Genomic DNA, 23472 nt, shown 5'->3' on the forward strand with positions numbered 1-23472 from the left:
TGAGCTTACTTTCTGATCTGATTTTACTCCATGGTAACGCTACATTGTTGAGCTTACTTTCTGATATGATTTTACTCCATACATGTAGTAACGCTACATTGTTGAGCTTACTTTCTGATCTGATTTTACTCCATGGTAACGCTACATTGTTCAACTTACTTTCCGATCTAATTTTACCCCATGGTAACGCTACATTGTTGAGCTTACTTTCTGATCTAATTTTACTCTATGGTAACGCTACATTGTTCAACTTACTTTCCGATCTAATTTTACTCCATGGTAACGCTACATTGTTCAACTTACTTTCTGATCTAATTTTACCCCATAGTAACGCTACATTGTTCAGCTTACTTTCTGATCTAATTTTACTCTATGGTAACGCTACATTGTTCAGCTTACTTTCCGATCTAATTTTACTCCATGGTAACGCTACATTGTTCAGCTTACTTTCGGATCTAAGTTTACCCCATAGTAACGCTACATTGTTCAACTTACTTTCTGATCTAAGTTTACCCCATGGTAACCCTACATTGTTCAGCTTACTTTCTGATCTAATTTTATCCATGGAAACGCCACATTGTACAACTTACTTTCTGATATAATTTACCCTATGGTTACGCTACAGTGTTCAGCTTACTTTCTGGGCCCAGTTCTTCAAAAGGTGATTAGCTTAATCACTAGATAACTGTAAATTTTCATTTCTCATTTGTTGCAAAACCTGTGAGTATATCATCTTTAAATAAGCAAGTTGGAAGAGAATTACAGAGTTTCAAAAAGTTTTGACAAGCTAGTTCTACCAGAAATTGTTATATAAGGATTTGAAAAATGTTGTTAAAATGTGATTAGCTTAATCATCTTTTGAACAACTGGGCCCTGATCTGATTTTACCCCCATGGTAACACTACATTTTTCAGCTTACTTTTTTTTATCTAATTTCACCAGGTCAGATGAGTCTTTGTTCATGCAGGAAGGATGTCAACTCATGAACAATAGGTCAGGTGAGTAATTTTTGTTGGAAGAAGGACGATGACAGTCGACAATAGATCAAATGAGACTTTTTTCAAGGAGAAAGGACGACGACAGTGTACAATAGATCAAATGATCATTTGATGGAGGATTTAATGGATGACAATAAGCCAGAGGAACATTGGTTAAAAAATGGGTGGACAAAATATTAATGTTACACTTGTATATCTATGGCAAAGCCAAAGTGGAGAAAAAGTCCCCTTTATGGATATCAATAAATCGATTTATGGATATCATTAATTATCTTTTGATTTCCATAATTCATTTATGGAAATCAATAAATAATTATTGATATCCATAAATGAATTATTGGATATCCATTAATGGGGACTTCTTTCCACTTTGGTTTTCCATATATATCGCACCAAGTCACTTTAATGTATAGCTCACTTAAAACATCATAAATAAATCCATTATATAGAAATATCTTTATTCAAACGTTTCCTTAAATATGTTTGCTAGAACAGAGACTCATTAAAATATCATTTAAGATCTCTGTTTAGAAATATATTATTTGTCCCAATACATTTTGAACAAATAGAGACAATTTCACACATCTGTTAAAATAATTGGCCACTACCTGTACTTGCAGAGAGCTAATTTGGAATACCACTTTTTGTTATGCTGGAAGTAAACACATTTACATCATATTGGTATCTTAACATGTAAATACTATTAACTATTTTTAAGTACTCAAATTTTAGTGCATTAGTGCAATAATAAATAAAATGCACACAAATGCTTAATATAGAAAACAATATGAACAGAGTGTAATTAGCCAATTATAATTAGTTATTAGTGCAACAAGTGCTACATGTAATTATAAGATGTAGGTGTACAGTATCTTATAGGTGGAAAAATGCATGCAGACTGGCGTTCGAACCCGGGACCTCTGAACACAAGTCGGATGCTCTACCAATTGAGCTACCTGGTCGCCGATAATCGACCCGGTCCAGTTCCGCTACACTCTTCCCTCTCTTTGAAAGTTTTCGACCAGAAAGACCTAACAACTCGCAACCCAGGTTCGGATATCCCCTTGGCAAGTATTTACCTCACTTGAAACAAGATTTCGTCACAGGCACCAAATGTAAGAGGATTGGAAAAAATGCACGGCCAGACCATGATTAGAACCCGTGACCTCTGAACACTAGCCTGATGCTCTACCAATTGAGCTACCTGGTCGCCAATAATCGGCCTGGTCCAGTTCTGTTACACGCTGATGCTCACATATATACTATAATGATGGAACAGGCATGATAGGATACAGAGAAACCCGACTTTACAAAGTGGGACTAAGTCAACGCTTCTTATGTGACAGCGCGTCGGTAAAGTCAGGTTTCATTGTAGTGTATCACAGAAAAATGATCGTTGTTTTGTAAACATGTTTAATAACTCAGAAAGGGAACCACAAAAATAACCACTACAAAATGTTTGTAAGACATAAATGCCCCTGCTGCCATGTTTACATTGAATCGGAATGGGATGCAACAAGACAGACATGTGCAACACTCGATACCCCCTCCCCCCCATTTTATGGTGGGTTTATTTCACTACTATATCAGGCACCAGCTTCACGAAGAGAAAAGTTCTATGAGGAGTTTGAAATTAAGTTTCTTATGTTAGGGAATGTTCATAGGGCCAGTTTATTGATCACCATGACAATAATTATTTTGTGAATAATTAACAGTTCTATGAATACTCTATCAGTCTCCGACACACATCATTCATTCTATTTACTACCGACTACATATCACAGCAAACAATTTCACACATATATAACAAGAGACCAGATGCCTTAACAGTCATCCGAGTGTTGATATATTTGTGTGTCACAACTCTATTTTATGATATACACTACTTTATGTTATACTCACCACTTGACATGTGAATCCAAAATATTTGGTTGAAAACTTTACAGAACAATAGTGATAGTTTCAAGAGAATAATTCCCCCCCTTGAATTGAATCAGAGCGACATTCCTGCAAAGGACAATAACACTACAATGTAATTTTACTTGACTGACGGTCTTTGAAGAAACATACCAAAAAAATCATGTTTGACAGAGAGGTAGCCGTACTAACAGAGAGAGTACTCCACAATGTGTATGTCAAATTCAAACTGTCATGATAAAAACAGATTTATGTTATTCAGTGAAGAAATTGGAATTTGGTACACTCAAAATTGAACAGTTTTAACATAGAATTGGTCTGTTACATCCAGTGAATTCGCCCTTGCAACACACTCTGTTTTTGATGGGCTGTATCATTCAGAAATCAATTGTGATGTCATAATATGAGCAATAATGTTACTTCATGAATTGAAGATGAAGCAACAAAATGGCTGCCTCTGATTAATTTTATCCTGAATGCTTTATCTTTAAAACCTGTCAAAGTGTAAGTTTTCTCAGTTATATGATAACAATTTGGTTTCACTTCAAATGAGATTTTATGAAACTTGTTTCAAAGATAACTGGTCAACAAACTACATTCACAGTTTTATGAGAACACATGACATATACAGCTTTATGAGAACACATGACATTCACAGCTTTATGAGAACACATGACATTCACAGCTTTATGAGAACACATGACATTTACACCTTTATGAGAACACATGACATTTACACCTTTATGAGAACACATGACATTCACACCTATATTGTAGAACATATGACATTTACACCTTTATGAGAACACATGACATTCACACCTTTATGAGAACACATGACATTCACACCTTTATGAGAACACATGACATTTACACCTTTATGAGAACACATGACATTTACACCTTTATGAGAACACATGACATTCACAGCTTTATGAGAACACACGACATTTACACCTTTATGAGAACACATGACATTCACACCTTTATTAGAACACATGACATTCACACCTTTATGAGAACACATGACATTTACACCTTTATGAGAACACATGACATTCACACCTTTATGAGAACACATGACATTCACACCTTTATTAGAACACACGACATTCACACCTATATTAGAACACGACATTCACACCTTTATGAGAACACATGACATTCACAGCTTTATGAGAACACATGACATTTACACCTTTATGAGAACACACGACATTCACAGCTTTATGAGAACACATGACATTTACAACTTTATGAGAACAAATGACATTCACACCTATATTAGAACACATGACATTCACAGCTTTATGAGAACATGACATTCACACCTTTATTAGAACACATGACATTCACAGCTTGATGAGAACAAATGACATTCACACCTATATTAGAACACATGACATTCACAGCTTTATGAGAACATGACATTCACACCTATATTGTAGAACACATGACATTCACAGCTTTATGAGAACATGACATTCACACCTATATTAGAACACATGACATTCACAGCTTTATGAGAACATGACATTCACACCTATATTGTAGAACACATGACATTCACAGCTTTATGAGAACACATGACATTTACAGCTTTATGACAATAAAATGACTTAATGTCTACACAACCTCTCATCAAATGAGCTAACAATATAAACATCATCAAATATCACAGACATTATTTTTTTGGTAGGCACATTGATGCAACCACAGACATATCAGGACCCTAATATTAGAGCAAGGAGGATATAGACACTTACTTTTCATCTATGTCACCATCCTGTCATTCACTACCCATTCAGAAGATTATACATGTAATTAGTCTCACAGAAAAATATTCTACGACTCAAACAAATCATAAAATTTTGTGAGAAATTAACAACACTTCAACCTCAGATCCAAGATCCTGAATGTAAATTCATCTGAGGTATTCATGCTACTTAGAATGCAATTTCAATACGAGGTTATTCCATGCAGACACATAATGATGTATGAAAAGTATTATCAAAGAACACATTTAGATGGTAATGGAATTTTACATATTAATCTCAAATTTGGCACAAATGGGAATGAACTTAATGACTTGAGAGGTTTTCATTGGTCATATCATCACAATAATTTAGCCAATCAACACCTAATATGTCACTGCTAGAAAGCATCACTTAATTTTGTTGTCAATTCTAAGAATCAACAGATTTAACAATATCAATTTACTGCTTAAATAAATTGTTCATTACACTCTTGTGTACACTTAACATTCCTCCAAAAGAAATGAAAAACTATAATTAGAGCATGATTTTCCATTGGCTGTTGAACTGAGGTGACATGAAGGTTTCAGTTACAAGACTTTCCATTGGCTTTTCAACTTAAGTGATATGGAAGCTTCAGTAACAAGACTTTCCATTGGCTGTTCAACTTAAGTGATATGGAAGCTTCAGTTACAAGACTTTCCATTGGCTGTTCAACTTAAGTGATATGAAAGCTTCAGTTACAAGACTTTCCATTGGCTGTTGAGCTAGACCGTGAATCTTCAGTTACAATATTTTTCACTGGCTGCTTAAACTGACTGTAGTTAAAACTTCAATTGTACTGCCTCCCATAAATGGCATTGATTGTTGAACTGGAGCAACATCTAGACTTCAAAACAAGTTCTCAATGGTTGTGTCGAACTTTGTTCCAACCACACACACAGCCTCGAAGAGCCAGCCAAGTTTGTAGATCCAGCATAAAACAAGAACTGAAGATGTTTAGGACGGAACCAGGCAGGAAACATCAACTGAAGAAGTACTCTGAATCCAGCACATTTTTTAGGTCAAAATCACCTGTAAGATAATAAATACATAATTTTAAAAATCTTCACATTTCTAAATCAACCAAAATTTGGTATAATGAACATAGCCGCAAAGCAGTTACAGAAATGGCTGAGAAATTTTTGATTGACAGTCATCCGAGAAATTTTTGATTGACAGTCATCCGAGAAATTTTTGATTGACAGTCATATCATAATATCAGCAATTGCTACTTTTCAGTAATGAGTAATGCTACCATTTTGATGCAAAAAGGCAAAAATGAACAGTTTCACTGCATTAAAACCATGTCATAATTTCTAGACTATACATTATTCATTACTCTAATTCATAATATAGGTCAAAATTGATGTTTTACCTCTAAAGATCTATAGCTTTCATGCAAAATATCAACATCCTGAAGTTATTAATATATGAAAGACAAATACTTCAAAACCAATCAACCAAAACCTTCAATCTTAGGACTGTGTCCAAAACACATAAAAAAAAGAAGTAATTTCCTATCTGACTACTCAGAAATGATGTTAACATTAGTATCCTACCTCAACTCAAGATTGCATGACAAACAATGTAACAGTTTCAAACCAACTTATCAAAAATCAGACAAACACACTATATTCAGGAACAATAACACTAATGGTGTTGTTTTGTTTGTTTTGTTTTCTGACAGTTCCAACATCTTTTGTTCCTCCAGCATATTTTGTTTAATGGACTTTAGTGTGAAACCCTTGGTTCAGCCTTTAGTGTCCTAGCTCACACAGGAGGGTTATCATACAATGCTCTCACTCTCAACTTATTCTTATCATATGCCTCTCCCATATATACCGGATAAACATACCAATCCCATATATACCAGATAAACATACCAAGTTTGATTTTATTGCATCTTAAGACTTCGGCATATTCCTTCAGCTTTTTTCTCTCTACAGGTTTCAAATCTTTATGCCTGAAAAATAAATAAAAAATATATCACATTATCAAATATGCGATGATTGGTAAATAAAAATTCTGTATATCTAAGTAGCATCAATTTATAACAAAAGGTTATCATATAAATATTAAACCTGTGTAAATTATTTTGTGCCATCAGGAAAAAATTGCAAGAACCTAGGACTCACTAGACAATCATTATATTATCATTATCATCATACTGCTCTTAACGGCTTATCTATGGTACCATTGGAACTGTAGAAGACATTTTAAATTTGCTTTTCAAAATGGTGGCCATCTTGGATTTCAGATCGCCCCGAAAAATAACAACACTTAGTAAAGAATATCTCAGGATCACTTCAGGCAAATTACAGCTCAGTGCCAGTGATGGAATATAAGAATTTTGAAATGTGAAAAGTTTAGGCACAGCGGACAAAGAGACAAAGCATGATCACTATAGGTCAATCATCCTGACCCCTCGGGTTGTATGTTAATGTTATTGCCTCCTTGTGATACCACTGAACTGATGCCAAATTCCTAGAGCTACAACCTATATGTGAACCAGTTGTCCCTATCCCAAATGGCTGAGTGCTAAGCATGACAGGAGTAACTACCATTTTATTAGAGACTCTGAAATGTCTCAGCCATGGGAGAGAACCCAAAGACTGACCTCGCCGGGGAGAACACTTAACTAAGGCCAAAAGTGAGGCATTGCCAAGGGAGACATTAGGAAGAAGAAAAAAAAAGGAGAGAAAGATAAGATCCCAAATTTAGTTGCCTCTTAAAAATCATGCAATGGGGGCAGCAGGTACAATTCTTAATTCCTACCTGCAGGGTCCTAAATTATTAGATTTAAGCATGTCATATCTAACTCTCTTGATTATGGTTCAATGCTACATCATGCAAGTTAGATGTGGATATCGATGCAATTTGTGCCTGCATCAATTACAATACTTTTTACTTAAGATGATAGAAGGAGATGTAACTTACAACTTGAGTTCCTCTTTATGGGTCTCCAACATGTACTGGGAGAGCTGTTCCAACAATGGCTGACTATGAAGAACAACAAATTGTTCTCTGCAAATCTGTGAAACATAGTACAGATATCAGAACACAGAACAAGAGAAGTCACAAGACAACATAGCTCGGATTGAAATTAAAAATGAGTTTTTTTAAAGTATGTCAAAGGTCACGGTCAAGGTCAGCAGGTCAGCAAATGTAGTGCTAATGGAAAAGTCTTATGACAAAAACACACATGTCAAATATGAAAGCCTCGTCTCATACAGTTAACATAGTGTGGTCAAGGTTATATTTTTGTAGAAGGTCAAAGTTCACAGTCAAGGTCAGCAGGCCCACAAATGTACTATCAATATTACGTAGTTAGTAAATAAATTGAAAACTGCACCTGGCTAAAATAATAGTAATTACCCTGTTCATGGTAGCAATATCACAGGCGTGCGTCCAGAAACAATCATGCACAGAACTAAAAGTCAGACCTTCCCTGTGAATGGAAAAAAAAGGAATTTACTCACACGATCATAATTTTATATGGATGTCATTCCAGTAAATGAATTAATATACAGTTGCAGGATCAAAACATGATGATGACTTACTTGGTGTTTTTTTTAATAGAAACATTAATGAGTTTATACATATTTACTTGAAGAATACCATAAGTGGTAATACAATTATCCAACACTTACTTCATACAATGAAGGGCTGTCAGCATCATGTGTACGGAGTCCAGACTGTGGATGAAGTTTGGTGGGAAACTGTGCCTTTGTTTGATGGTATCTGGACGGATTACCCTCCTGTTGTAGAAGTAATTTGGTAGTGAGATGACACATCAACCCAAGACAAACATGACAAGTGCTTATTGCAAAGGGGACTTTTACATATGTCACCTCAACGACCCCTACAGTCATCAATAAAATATATCACAACTGTTACAGTTTTAAGTGTCGTACTACACTCGTATACCAAATTTCATTAAAATCAGACAATGTCTAAATATTGACTAATCTGCAGAGGCCTCTGACCAACTGACTGGTTAAAAAAAGCAGATATTCTTTTGCATTACCTGTCATACACAAACACTCATGCAAAGATTCGTTTTTATTCTGCCCAATGGTTTTTGAGAAGAAACGGAAACCTCGTTAGCGGAAGAAAGTGGAAGAAATAAGGAGGAATAAAAACCAAGATGTCCCCTTAACTCAAGAAATTTTTTTGTACACCTGTTTCGTTATCAAAGAAGTGTTTGGTAACTTACCTCAGGTGTCAAGGGTGGGCAGGTTTTTTTAGCTGTATTTGAGAAATTCAATAAGGTAAATTTGTACTAAATTTGTTTATGTTCGTTACTCAATAACCTTTACTCAACCTGGATACAGACAGAAAACTGGTATCCGTATTCTTTAGCCTCTTAACATTTAAAACACAACACACTTGATTAGGAAGTGTTAAACAACAGGATTATGACCACAGTATGCCGAGATTAACCCCCAACATCCTTCACCAGATTTACATATTCAAAAACAATTTCCAACTACCTCTTTTAGACAATAGACATAAAAGTAATATTATATATACTGTAATTGTACTAATTTTGGAGCACTTAAATGTTCACATTAGAAAATAATGACATTATCACAATAGAGTCGACATATCCACATCATTCTCCATAGAAATAGTACATGTATAAACAAAGTGTAAAAAGTGCAATCATAATTTAACATAATGCTTCTAGTGAACAGTTCTAATATTAGATAACTGCTCATATGTGTAAATTTACTGAAGCCCCCCCCCCCCCCCCCCCCCCAATTTTATACTGTAAATATACCTTAAACCCTCCCCAAACATCCTATACCGTAAATCTACAGCAGTTCCCCTGACATCCTATACTGTAAATTTACAGCAGTTCCCCTGACATCCTATACTGTAAATTTACAGTAGTCCCCTGACATCCTGTACTGTAAATCTACAGTAGTTCCCCTGACATCCTATACTGTAAATTTACAGTAGTTCCCTGACATCCTATACTGTAAATTTACAGCAGTTCCCCTGACATCCTATACTGTAAATCTACAGTAGTTCCCGTGACATCCTATACTGTGAATCTACAGCAGTTCCCCTGACATCCTATACTGTAAATTTACAGTAATTCCCCCGACATCCTATACTGTAAATTTACAGTAGTTCCCCTGACATCCTATACTGTAAATTTACAGCAGTTCCCCTGACCTCCTATACTGTAAATTTACAGTAGTCCCCTGACATACTATACTGTAAATTTACAGCAGTTCCCCTGACATCCTATACTGTAAATTTACAGTAGTTTCCCTGACATCCTATACTGTAAATTTACAGCAGTTCCCCCGACATCCTATACTGTAAATTTACAGCAGTTCCCCTGACCTCCTATACTGTAAATTTACAGCAGTTCCCCTGACCTCCTATACTGTAAATTTACAGTAGTTCCCCTGACATCCTATACTGTAAATTTACAGTAGTTCCCCCGACATACTATACTGTAAATTTACAGTAGTCCCCTGACATCCTATACTGTAAATTTACAGTAGTTCCCCTGACATCCTATACTGTAAATCTACAGCAGTTTCCCTGACATCCTATACTGTAAATTAACATAGTTCCCCTGACATCCTATACTGTAAATTTACAGTAGTTCCCCTGACATCCTATACTGTAAATCTACAGCAGTTTCCCTGACATCCTATACTGTAAATTAACATAGTTCCCCTTACATCCTATACTGTAAATTTACAGTAGCTCCCCTGACATCCTATACTGTAAATTTACAGCAGTTCCCCTGACATCCTATACTGTAAATCTACAGCAGTTCCCCTGACATCCTATACTGTAAATTTACAGCAGTTCCCCTGACATATACTGTAAATTAACATAGTTCCTCTTACATCCTATACTGTAAATTTACAGTAGTTCCCCTGACATCCTATACTGTAAATTTACAGTAGTTCCCCTGACATCCTATACTGTAAATTAACAGTAGTCCCCTGACATCCTATACTGTAAATTTACAGCAGTTCCCCTGACATCCTATACTGTAAATTTACAGTTGTTCCCCGATATCCTATACTGTAAATCCACCACAAATTAATCAAAATTACCTTGTCTCTTTTGTTATTGGATTTTTCTGCACAAATTTTTTGTCAGCTATCTGGACGACGCGCATCCCAAGTGGAGTTTTCCATTCTATGTGTTTCTTCAGGCCAGCACTGGTGGCCTTAGCAACATCATTAAACCAGTCCTACAATGTAGTATAGATACTTTATCACTGGTGGCCTTAGTTACATCATTAAACCAGTCCTACAATGTAGTATAGATACTTTATCACTGGTGGCCTTAGCAACATCATTAAACCAGTCCTACAATGTAGTATAGATACTTTATCACTGGTTGCCTTAGCAACATCATTAAACCAGTCCTACAATGTAGTATAGATACTTTATCACTGGTGGCCTTAGTTACATCATTAAACCAGTCCTACAATGTAGTATAAATACTTTATCACTGGTGGCCTTAGTTACATCATTAAACCAGTCCTACAATGTAGTATAGATACTTTATCACTGGTGGCCTTAGTTACATCATTAAACCAGTCCTACAATGTAGTATAGATACTTTATCACTGGTGGCCTTAGTTACATCATTAAACCAGTCCTACAATGTAGTATAGATACTTTATCACTGGTGGCCTTAGTTACATCATTAAACCAGTCCTACAATGTAGTATAGATACTTTATCACTGATGGCCTTAGTTACATCATTAAACCAGTCCTACAATGTAGTATAGATACTTTATCACTGGTGGCCTTAGTTACATCATTAAACCAGTCCTACAATATAGTATAGATACTTTATCACTGGTGGCCTTAGTTACATCATTAAACCAGTCCTACAATGTAGTACAGATACTTTATCACTGGTGGCCTTAGTTACATCATTAAACCAGTCCTACAATGTAGTACAGATACTTTATCACTGGTGGCCTTAGTTACATCATTAAACCAGTCCTACAATGTAGTATAGATACTTTATCACTGGTGGCCTTAGTTACATCATTACACCAGTGCTACAATGTAGTATAAATACTTTATCACTGGTGGCCTTAGTTACATCATTAAACCAGCCCTACAATGTAGTATAGATACTTTATCACTGGTGGCCTTAGTTACATCATTAAACCCGTCCTACAATGTAGTACAGATACTTTATCACTGGTGGCCTTAGTTACATCATTAAACCCGTCCTACAATGTAGTATAGATACTTTATCACTGGTGGCCTTAGTTACATCATTAAACCAGTCCTACAATGTAATATAGATACTTTATCACTGGTGGCCTTAGTTACATCATTAAACCCGTCCTACAATGTAGTATAGATAATTTATCACTGGTGGCCTTAGGAACATCATTAAACCAGCCCTACAATGTAGTATAGATACTTTATCACTGGTGGCCTTAGTTACATCATTAAACCAGCCCTACAATGTAGTACAGATACTTTATCACTGGTGGCCTTAGTTACATCATTAAACCCGTCCTACAATGTAGTATAAATACTTTATCACTGATGGCCTTAGTTACATCATTAAACCAGTCCTACAATGTAGTATAGATACTTTATCACTGGTGGCCTTAGTTACATCATTAAACCAGTCCTACAATGTAGTATAGATACTTTATCACTGGTGGCCTTAGTTACATCATTAAACCAGTCCTACAATGTAGTATAGATACTTTATCACTGATGGCCTTAGTTACAGCATTAAACCAGTCCTACAATGTAGTATAGATACTTTATCACTGGTGGCCTTAGGAACAGCATTAAACCCGTCCTACAATGTAGTATAGATACTTTATCACTGGTGGCCTTAGTTACATCATTAAACCAGTCCTACAATGTAGTATAAATACTTTATCACTGGTGGCCTTAGTTACATCATTAAACCCGTCCTACAATGTAGTATAGATACTTTATCACTGGTGGCCTTAGTTACATCATTAAACCAGTCCTACAATGTAGTATAGATACTTTATCACTGGTGGCCTTAGTTACATCATTAAACCAGCCCTACAATGTAGTACAGATACTTTATCACTGGTGGCCTTAGTTACATCATTAAACCAGTCCTACAATGTAGTATAGATACTTTATCACTGGTGGCCTTAGGAACATCATTAAACCAGTCCTACAATGTAGTATAGATACTTTATCACTGGTGGCCTTAGTTACATCATTAAACCAGTCCTACAATGTAGTATAGATACTTTATCACTGGTGGCCTTAGTTACATCATTAAACCAGTCCTACAATGTAATATAGATACTTTATCACTGGTGGCCTTAGTTACATCATTAAACCAGTCCTACACTGTAGTATAGATACTTTATCACTGGTGGCCTTAGTTACATCATTAAACCAGCCTTACAATGTAGTATAGATACTTTATCACTGGTGGCCTTAGGAACATCATTAAACCCGTCCTACAATGTAGTATAGATACTTTATCACTGGTGGCCTTAGTTACATCATTAAACCAGTCCTACAATGTAGTATAAATACTTTATCACTGGTGGCCTTAGTTACATCATTAAACCAGCCCTACAATGTATGCAGTACAGACACTTTATTGCTTTCCTGTAAATGTCCTGCTGACAGTTTTCCTGTAAATGTCCTGACAAATAAAAGCAGAGTGAGCAGAACCACACAGATATAATCCCTTTGCCTGATGAATATGCAATGTATATTACATTTGATTGTTGTTTGTAATAATTTTTCTAAAGCAATCAAATTTTTAACTTTGAGCGTTTAACCTTGAACAATGACCACAAACTCTTATCATGACCCTGACGCCATGATGTTATGATATGAGAATAAACCAAGTTCATGAGAGATATCTTGTTCACATGCTTTGTCACAGACACATTGATGTACTCATGGAGGAACAGGTAAAACGATTATACTTAATATCCCAACTTTTCTAAGTGGAGAAGGGGAATGAACAATATCAGATCACTTATATATCATCGGGTAATTAATTTGTTTATCCTACCTGTATTATTCCCGCAGTCTGAAATCTTTTCTTCAGATTCGCCATTATTGTCGTTGTAATGTACGTAGAGGCTTCCTTGAGATGTTCCTCTGGGAAGCCTGGAATCTCATTCAGGACTTGTTGTATTTGGAGTCGGGCACCATAGTGTGTTACCCCATACACAGAGGTCATAACGGGTCTCTTCACGACCTTCAACACAAACACTACTGTCAAGCCACACAATTTTTTTCATTTTACTTTTTATCAAATAAATAAGTTTTTATTATATCTCTCACTCAAACATCATAAGGAACTTTTTGTGTGATTGGTTATGTTAAGAGGTATACTCATGACTTATCAGGACCAATTTGAAAGATATTGTTATATTTACATTTGCTCCGCATTTCCCCATTGATTAATGCTTAAGAGGCAGTTGCCACCATACGCCTATAACACCCAGTGCCTCAGGCAATAACACCCAGTGGGTCATGTGACATTAAAAAGGCAGGATTTTTTTTGTGTTGGTTTAGTTTTTTTTAAAGTTGACGAAAATGATAAGACAATGTAAATATAAGTATTGAACAGTGGTTTTAATGTTGTTATAGTCGATATGGCAGCAAGATGTATGGTGGGCAAATGTAGCATGGGAACCCAGTTACTGATGGGTTCCCATGCCATTTGCCCACCATACATCTTGCTGCCATATCGACTATAACAACTGCTCATTGCTTAAATGAACGTTATCGATAACCCAACGCAGGGTACAATGGTCTACAAAGACGACAGAGAGCAGAGCTGTAAAAACCTGTGTGTTCACTGACGCGCTAAACTGTAGACTGACTACCAATAGAGCTCTCACTAGTGTCATTCACTTGTCTAATAGGCATTGATATGTCCAGAAGACAACTCATCCATTTTCACCAAAATATTAACATATACATAAATAAATCACCTACTCGCCAGGTTCAAATTCCATTAAGAGTTGAAGTCACTTTGTAGCAATCCTTTGTCCTAGAAATGCTTTACAATTTTGGCGTACCTTTTTCTGGAAATATTTTGATTAGTTTAAATAGCCTTAAATCTAGAAAGACCTGACTAACCAAATCAGAACTTGACCAGCACATTTACATTATACAACTTCACTTCAAATTACAGTTCTATATCTGTACCAGTTAAAAAGTAAATGAGTAGAAACAAAACTATAACGGCAGAATTTTTGTTTTTGATTTTGTTAATTAATTCTGATACAAATTTTTAATTTTCCTGTTTAGAGCTATTCCATTATAATATCTTTCCCACAGGATGTCTCCTGAAATAAGGAATTCCTATGCATTGTGGACAGGGGAGAGATTGTGTCTATTATAATAAAGTATTGTTTTAATCATTACTTCTGTTGGTAGGTCCTGTCTGACAAAGCCGAAGTCCTCCTGTAGGGTAGATATTTTACATGAATAGCCCTTAAAACTTAACAGAATTTACAGTTATAAATGTACACGACTGATATCGGATGGATATATGGACAGACAGACAGACAGACAGACAGTATACTAAACAGATCTGTCCCAATTTGCTAAGTGCTTAAAAAAACCATTTTAGAGCCCCTCAACTTCACATTTACATAACAAGGGACTGATGGGAAGCTACACCTGAAGTTTAGTAAATTTTCGAATCTTTCAATTATCATCCCCAAGAATTACCATTAACAATGATTTTTACAGGTTAACAAACAATAGTGACTAAAGCCTAAGGCTGATTTGAACAGCCTTGTGATGAAGGCTGATTTTAATAGCTATCTGATGATCATGAAGGCTGATTTAAACAGCTATCTGATGATCATGAAGGCTGATTTAAACAGCCGTCTGATGAAGGCTGATTTGAACAGCCGTCCGATGAAGGCTGATTTGAACAGCCGTCCGATGAAGGCTGATTTGAACAGCCGTCCGATGAAGGCTGATTTTAACAGCCGTCCGATGAAGACTGATTTTAACAGCCGTCCGATGAAGGCTGATTTGAACAGCCGTCTGATGAAGACTGATTTTAACAGCCGTCTGATGAAGGCTGATTTGAACAGCCATCTGATGAAGGCTGATTTTAACAGCCGTCTGATGAAGGCTGATTTGAACAGCCGTCTGATAAAGACTGATTTGAACAGCCGTCTGATAAAGACTGATTTGAACAGCCGTCTGATAAAGACTGATTTGAACAGCTGTCTGATGAAGGCTGATTTGAACAGCCGTCTGATGAAGGCTGATTTGAACAGCTGTCTGATAAAGACTGATTTGAACAGCCGTATGATGATTTCTGTCTACAGGTTTTATATTTTACCTTCCGTGTGATGTAAGGTGCCACGATCTTTGCTATTTCTATGCCATTCTTTTCATCTTCTTGTCTGCGCAGCTCCACCTGGCAAAAATAACATTTTACTGGAAATATTTATAGTAGTACCATTCATTCTATCCTATAATGGGTTTTAACAAGTAAAAATAAACGAGAAGCCCATTGGGTCTTTATCATACGCTTGAATATATTCAAGTCAATTTCCTCCATTTTGGTTGACACAAATAAAAGTCAAAGTTTATTGCGAATTCACATATCATACATGTGATAATTTATTAGTTTTCACGGGGAAACAATTTGCTAATGTGCTGATTTCACTTTCCACATCTATATTCTATTTCACAATTTCTATGGAAAATAATTTGGGTGGTGTACCAATTAATCACTGCACCAATAGTAAAACTGTGCCAGCAACCAATCTAGCTAGGTTGTTAAATATTCCTCTCTCGATGTTGCTCAATATCCATTGAATTTGTTTATCTAATTAAATAATATGTAATGAAATTACATGTATATACTGTAAAGTTAAACATAGATATTTAGCAATAATCTTATGATTGTTTACGTTATTTGCATTAAAAACATATTTAAAAAAAAACATTATTTAAAATATAAGAGTAAATACGAAATAAATGGGTTGTTATTCTTTGTAAATGTACAAATATTTGCATATACATTTGTACTTCATCGTTTACTACTTGTCACTCCGAGTCTGTGGGTCCGAAATCGGTCATACACGCGTGGGTTGGCACTACGATGTACAATGTGATCGTTTCAATAAACATTCATTATCGTCTTGAGATGTGTTTTGTTCCTGCTATGAGTATATTAGTTGTTTGATCATAGATGATGAACTGCTTGAGCAATAGACTGTCTTAAATGACCGTGAGATGTGCATTGTCGTTTGGGTTTGTTTTGGAAAATGGCGCACACACACAAAGAGTTGTCGTTCCTTACACATATGCCCCCACAATGCAACGTGCCTAGTAAACAATCATGGCGATCGCAACCTGCCTCAGCGAGTGTTCAAGTGCACAGAACACAGGTTTGGATCGATGCTATAATAAATAAACAAATCTCATCAAAAGATGAGACATATCAATATTTTATTCAGTAATTTTTCTTCACAATGCTACTGATATGGTCTGGATAATAACTAAATGTCGATATCGATGCATCGAACATAACCTGTTTTGACGAAGTGGGAACCAATGATTAGATAACGTTGTACATTGTGTCGAATCAATATGTAAGTTAAAAACACTTTTCATAAATCTTTTATTACGGGAAAATCACAAAAATACCCTAAAATCAATTAAATTTTTTTGATTTTTTGGAATTTTTATATGCATATAAGCGGGAGTCGGTGTTTTAGTCGATGCAAATACACGGGATTAAAATACAAAGATAAAGAAGAAGAAAATCGGGACCTGAGAATTTTATGCAAATAAGCAGGATATTCAAATAACCGATATGCAAATAAGTGGGCTCCTCTGTACTTAGTTTTCAACAGTTAAAAGATGTTTACCTATGATCTCTATTGAACCTTGCTTCTCTGACCTATTTTTGATTCCTACAATAATTCTCTACAGTAAATTATTCTCTGTCAATTACAACCTGGAGATACAAACTCCATATGGATACACCGTAATACTTTTCATAGCCAATTGGGCCAATACGTAGAAATTTTACATAGACCGACCAGGTTTTCTAAAGCATCGGGCCATCAGACCACCTTTACTTTCGAACACATGTACTTTTACAATAGAATGCATTAGTCAGACAAATTTCTCACCATTTCCATAATGTCACTGTAGATATCCTCAGGAGCTTCTGATGAGTCCAGATTGACAGATTTAGCACCGGATTTGTCTCTCCCCAAGGCTGCGTAGTGCTGTAGACCATTACAAGACCCATCCTATAAGTAATCAAGACAAAGATCATAAAATAAGGTACTTGATCTCAAACAAAGAGTAATTTATTGTGATCAATTGAAAACAAGAAAAGGCTATTGTATAATTATTACAATAACAAAGATACACAACTTCAAACTATTACCATCCTCCAAAAAAGCTCCTCTTTTCATCTTTTGAATTTTAAGAAACTAAATAAATCATTGCATCCAGAAAAGAATACTATAATCATGCTCTGCCTCGATATTTGCTCTGTAATTTTTGGGCTTCCCTTTTTTAGGGTGCTGTTATCATTTTTTTTTCATTTGTTGGTATTAGATAGTATTTTATATACTGTGGGCACCATTTTAAGCATTTTTGTGACAATTCACCAGTGTATATGCTTATATATGTTTCAAGAAGAATAAGTAAATGTCTCCCCTGTCCCACTAATTTGTCAATGTATTAAGTTGTAAACTCCAAATTCACAAAAAAAAAAAATCCCCCCCAAAATAACCATAAAAGCTCAAGATAACAATTTGGTTATAAACTAATTTGTGAACAAATTGGAGAAGCAATAAAGATTTTATATCAAAATTTCTCAAATTTCAGGTTTTTAACCAAAAAATATAGCAAATAATTCATGTAATCTGTAGGGTGGGTTGAGATATCAATACTGCAATGCAACTATTTTCATTCCAGGATTGGTTGAAATAACAATTTGATACTTTTTGAGAAACAGAGCTAAACACAAAACTTTAAGGTCCAGATTCTCAGCATCCCCAAAATTCCAGAGTCATTGGACCATAAATTCTGAATGGTATTCTATAAATAAAGGCTGTGTTGAGATGTCCACTATGTGATCTAACTTTATACCAGGTAAGGTTACAGTTGAATTTATATTTTTTGAGAGAAACAGATTTAAATGCAAAACTCTATAAAGTGAAATATTGATGGCGGTCGGAAAAGTAACACTCTTCGCGACTTCTTGACAGGAGAGACAAAAACTTTTTAAAAATTTCAGAATCAATTTTAAAGTTGGCAATAATTTATTTTTCCTCTATGCAAAATACATTTATCACAACAAATGACAGGGTGTTCCAGTGACTTTATCTTCTCTCTATGCAAAATACATTTATCCCAACAAATGACAGGGTGTTCCAGTGATTTTACCTTCTCTCTATACTATATACATTTATCCCAACAAATGACAGGATACATTTATCACAACAAATGACAGGGTGTTCCAGTGACTTTACCTTCTCTCTATACTATATACATTTATCACAACAAATGACAGGGTGTTCCAGTGACTTTACCTTCTCTCTATACTATATACATTTATCACAACAAATGACAGGGTGTTCCTACTGTACTACTGTATTATCACAACAAATGACAGGGTGTTCCAGTGACTTTACCTTCCCTATATACTATATACATTTATCACAACAAATGACAGGGTGTTCCAGTGACTTTACCTTTCCTCTATACTATATACATTTATCACAACAAATGACAGGGTGTTCCAGTGACTTTACCTTCTCTCTATACTATATACATTTATCACAACAAATGACAGGGTGTTCCAGTGACTTTACCTTCTCTCTATACTATATACATTTATCACAACAAATGACAGGGTGTTCCAGTGACTTTACCTTCTCTCTATACTATATACATTTATCACAACAAATGACAGGGTGTTCCAGTGACTTTACCTTCTCTATACTATATACATTTATCACAACAAATGACAGGGTGTTCCAGTGACTTTACCTGCCCTCTATACTATATACATTTATCACAACAAATGACAGGGTGTTCCAGTGACTTTACCTTCTCTTTATACTATATACATTTATCACAACAAATGACAGGGTGTTCCAGTAACTGTAACAGTGTGTAACATACCTGGTGTACAGGGAAGTGACTGACATACTGGGTATGGTCCTCACTCCGGATCGCGGCAGCTATCTCCTTACAACAAGCCAGAGTTTGCCATGGTTCATCGCTTTCTAGCCACCATTGTTCACCCTGGAAATAGTACACCACACATTTTCTTCAGCTAGGTTGGTTGATAAGTAATAAATATAGGAGACAAAATTTGATACAGTTCGGTTTGCTGTTCATTTTGCATTATTGTCATACCTTGACATAATCAATTTGCAGAATAAAAATGTTCATATCACACAATCACTTTTGGAGCAGAATAGTTTTATCTCCCAACCCTCTCAGACAGATTCTAAAACAGTTTTATCTCCCAACCCTCTCAGACAGATTCTAAAACAGTTTTATCTCCCAACCCTCTCAGACAGATTCTAAAACAGTTTTATCTCCCAACCCTCTCAGACAGATTCTAAAACAGTTTTATCTCCCAACCCTCTCAGACAGATTCTAAAACAGTTTTATCTCCCAACCCTCTCAGACAGATTCTAAAACAGTTTTATCTCCCAACCCTCTCAGACAGATTCTTAAACAGTTTTATCTCCCAACCCTCTCAGACAGATTCTAAAACAGTTTTATCTCCCAACCCTCTCAGACAGATTCTAAAACAGTTTTATCTCCCAACCCTCTCAGACAGATTCTAAAACAGTTTTATCTCCCAACCCTCTCAGACAGATTCTAAAACAGTTTTATCTCCCAACCCTCTCAGACAGATTCTAAAACAGTTTTATCTCCCAACCCTCTCAGACAGATTCTTAAACAGTTTTATCTCCCAACCCTCTCAGACAGATTCTAAAACAGTTTTATCTCCCAACCCTCTCAGACAGATTCTAAAACAGTTTTATCTCCCAACTCTCTCAGACAGATTCTAAAACAGTTTTATCTCCCAACCCTAGGCCTCTCAGACAGATTTTAACACAGTTTTATCTCCCAACCCTCTCAGACAGATCCTAAAACAGTTTTATCTCCCAACACTCTCAGACAGATTCTAAAACAGTTTTATCTCCCAACCCTCTCAGACAGATTCTAAAACAGTTTTATCTCCCAACCCTCTCAGACAGATTCTAAAACAGTTTTATCTCCCAACCCTCTCAGACAGATTCTAAAACAGTTTTATCTCCCAACTCTCTCAGACAGATTCTAAAACAGTTTTATCTCCCAACCCTCTCAGACAGATTCTAAAACAGTTTTATCTCCCAACCCTCTCAGACAGATTCTAAAACAGTTTTATCTCCCAACCCTCTCAGACAGATTCTAAAACAATTTTATCTCCCAACCCTCTCAGACAGATTCTAAAACAGTTTTATCTCCCAACCCTCTCAGACAGATTCTAAAACAGTTTTATCTCCCAACTCTCTCAGACAGATTCTAAAACAGTTTTATCTCCCAACCCTCTCAGACAGATTCTAAAACAGTTTTATCTCCCAACCCTCTCAGACAGATTCTAAAACAGTTTTATCTCCCAACTCTCTCAGAGAGATTCTAAAACAGTTTCATCTCCCAACCCTCTCAGACAGATTCTAAAACAGTTTTATCTCCCAACCCTCACCACAGGGATCACCACAATTTCAAAATGATGGGTGGAGGAAAATTTTTTGACAATTTTTTCTGAACATGTACTTTTGTGGATGTCATGCAGCCTCGCTGTGCGACGTTTCGAGAAACATCATCAATTATGACATTAAGAATAGAGATTTAATTATGTTGTTTGATTTAGTTCTAAATAAATATGCATTTTAATCATTTGCTCACTCTATGCCATATATATCGTGTAAATTAAAACAAAATAACAGCTTATACCATTACTTTAAACAAGGGCCCAATGGGCCCAAATCGCTCACCTGCAATGCAGTGATCTTTTCATATATGGATCCTGCAGTTATTTGAAAGCATGCTACAGGACCAATATAATGTCTCTCTGCACTTTGGCTTTTCACTAAAAGTCATTTAAAGATTTAAGCATACTTGATCGACGTGACCTTGAATGAAGGTCAAGGTCATTCATTTGAACAAACTTGGTAGCCCTTTACCCCAGCATGCTACAGACCCAATATCAACTCTCTGGGACTCTTGGTTATTGAGTAGAAGTCGTTTAAAGATTTAAGCCTTTTTGACTCCTGTGACCTTGAATGAAAGTCAAGGTCATTCATTTGAACAAACTTGGTAGCCCTTCACCCCAGCATGCTACAGGCCAAATATTAGGTCTCTGGGACTCTTGGTTATTGAGAAGAAGTCGTTTAAAGATTTTAGCCTTTTTGACTCCTGTGACCTTGAATGAAAGTCAAGGTCATTCATTTGAACAAACTTGGTAGCTCTTTACCCCAGCATGCTACAGGCCAAATATTAGGTCTCTGGGACTGTTGGTTATCGAGAAGAAGTCGTTTAAAGATTTTAGCCTTTTTGGCCCCTGTGACCTTGAATGAAGGTCAAGGCCATTCATTTGAACAAACTAGGTAGCCCTTCATCCCAGCATGCTACAGACCCAATATCAACTCCCTGGGACTGTTGGTTATTGAGAAGTCGTTTGAAGATTTTAGCCTTTTTGACCCCTGTGACCTTGAATGAAGGTCAAGGTCATTCATTTGAACAAACTTGGTAGCCCTTCACCCCAGCATGCTACAGGCCAAATATTAGGTCTCTGGGACTCTTGGTTATTGAGAAGAAGTCGTTTAAAGATTTTAGCCTTTTTGACTCCTGTGACCTTGAATGAAAGTCAAGGTCATTCATTTGAACAAACTTGGTAGCCCTTCACCCCAGCATGCTACAGACCCAATATCAACTCCCTGGGACTCTTGGTTATTGAGAAGAAGTTGTTTAAAGATTTTAGCCTTTTTGACCCCTGTGACCTTGAATGAAGGTCAAGGTCATTCATTTGAACAAAATTGGTAGCCCTTTACCGCAGCATGCTACAGACCCAATATCAACTCCCTTAGACTCTTGGTTATTGAGAAGAAGTCGTTTAAAGATTTTAGCCTTTTTGACTCCTGTGACCTTGAATGACGGTCAAGATCATTCATTTGAACAAACTTGGTAGCCCTTCACCCGAGCATGCTACAGACCCAATATCAACTCCCTGGGACTCTTGGTTATTGAGAAGAAGTCGTTTAAAGATTTTAGCCTTTTTGACTCCTGTGACCTTGAATGAAAGTCAAGGTCATTCATTTGAACAAACTTGGGAGCCCTTTACCCCAGCATGCTACAGACCCAATATCAAGTCCTTGGGACTCTTGGTTATTGAGAAGAAGTCGTTTAAAGATTTTAGCCTTTTTGACTCCTGTGACCTTGAATGACGGTCAAGGTCATTCATTTGAACAAACTTGGTAGCCCTTCACCCGAGCATGCTACAGACCCAATATCAACTCCCTGGGACTCTTGGTTATTGAGAAGAAGTCGTTTAAAAGATTTTAGCCTTTTTGACTCCTGTGACCTTGAATGAAAGTCAAGGTCATTCATTTGAACAAACTTGGTAGCCCTTCACCCCAGCATGCTACAGACCCAATATCAACTCCCTTAGACTCTTGGTTATTGAGAAGAAGTCGTTTAAAGATTTTAGCCTTTTTGACTCC

General features: G+C 36.1%; 1 protein-coding gene across 3 annotated transcripts in view; it reads right to left on the bottom strand.

The window, feature by feature from the left end:
* Window positions 1–1439: 1439 nt before the first annotated feature.
* The window catches only part of LOC117345352 (DNA-directed RNA polymerase, mitochondrial-like), a 51608-nt gene continuing 29575 nt past the window's right edge, over window positions 1440–23472 (bottom strand). For 2 of the 3 annotated variants that reach the window (XM_033908421.1, XM_033908424.1), the window contains 10 exons: window positions 19874–19996; window positions 17863–17985; window positions 16056–16133; window positions 13752–13940; window positions 10801–10940; window positions 8362–8469; window positions 8087–8159; window positions 7649–7743; window positions 6595–6674; window positions 1440–5743 (listed from right to left, as the gene is read on the bottom strand). In XM_033908421.1, the coding sequence (XP_033764312.1) occupies window positions 5694–5743; window positions 6595–6674; window positions 7649–7743; window positions 8087–8159; window positions 8362–8469; window positions 10801–10940; window positions 13752–13940; window positions 16056–16133; window positions 17863–17985; window positions 19874–19996 (1059 nt within the window). In that variant the 3' untranslated portion in view covers window positions 1440–5693. Of the gene's footprint in view, window positions 5744–6594; window positions 6675–7648; window positions 7744–8086; window positions 8160–8361; window positions 8470–10800; window positions 10941–12533; window positions 13242–13751; window positions 13941–16055; window positions 16134–17862; window positions 17986–19873; window positions 19997–23472 lie in introns of those variants that run through there. The other variant, XM_033908423.1, reaches the window with a different exon arrangement.

The sequence above is a fragment of the Pecten maximus genome, chromosome 16, assembly GCF_902652985.1.
Source record: "Pecten maximus chromosome 16, xPecMax1.1, whole genome shotgun sequence".
Lineage (NCBI taxonomy): Eukaryota > Metazoa > Mollusca > Bivalvia > Pectinida > Pectinidae > Pecten > Pecten maximus.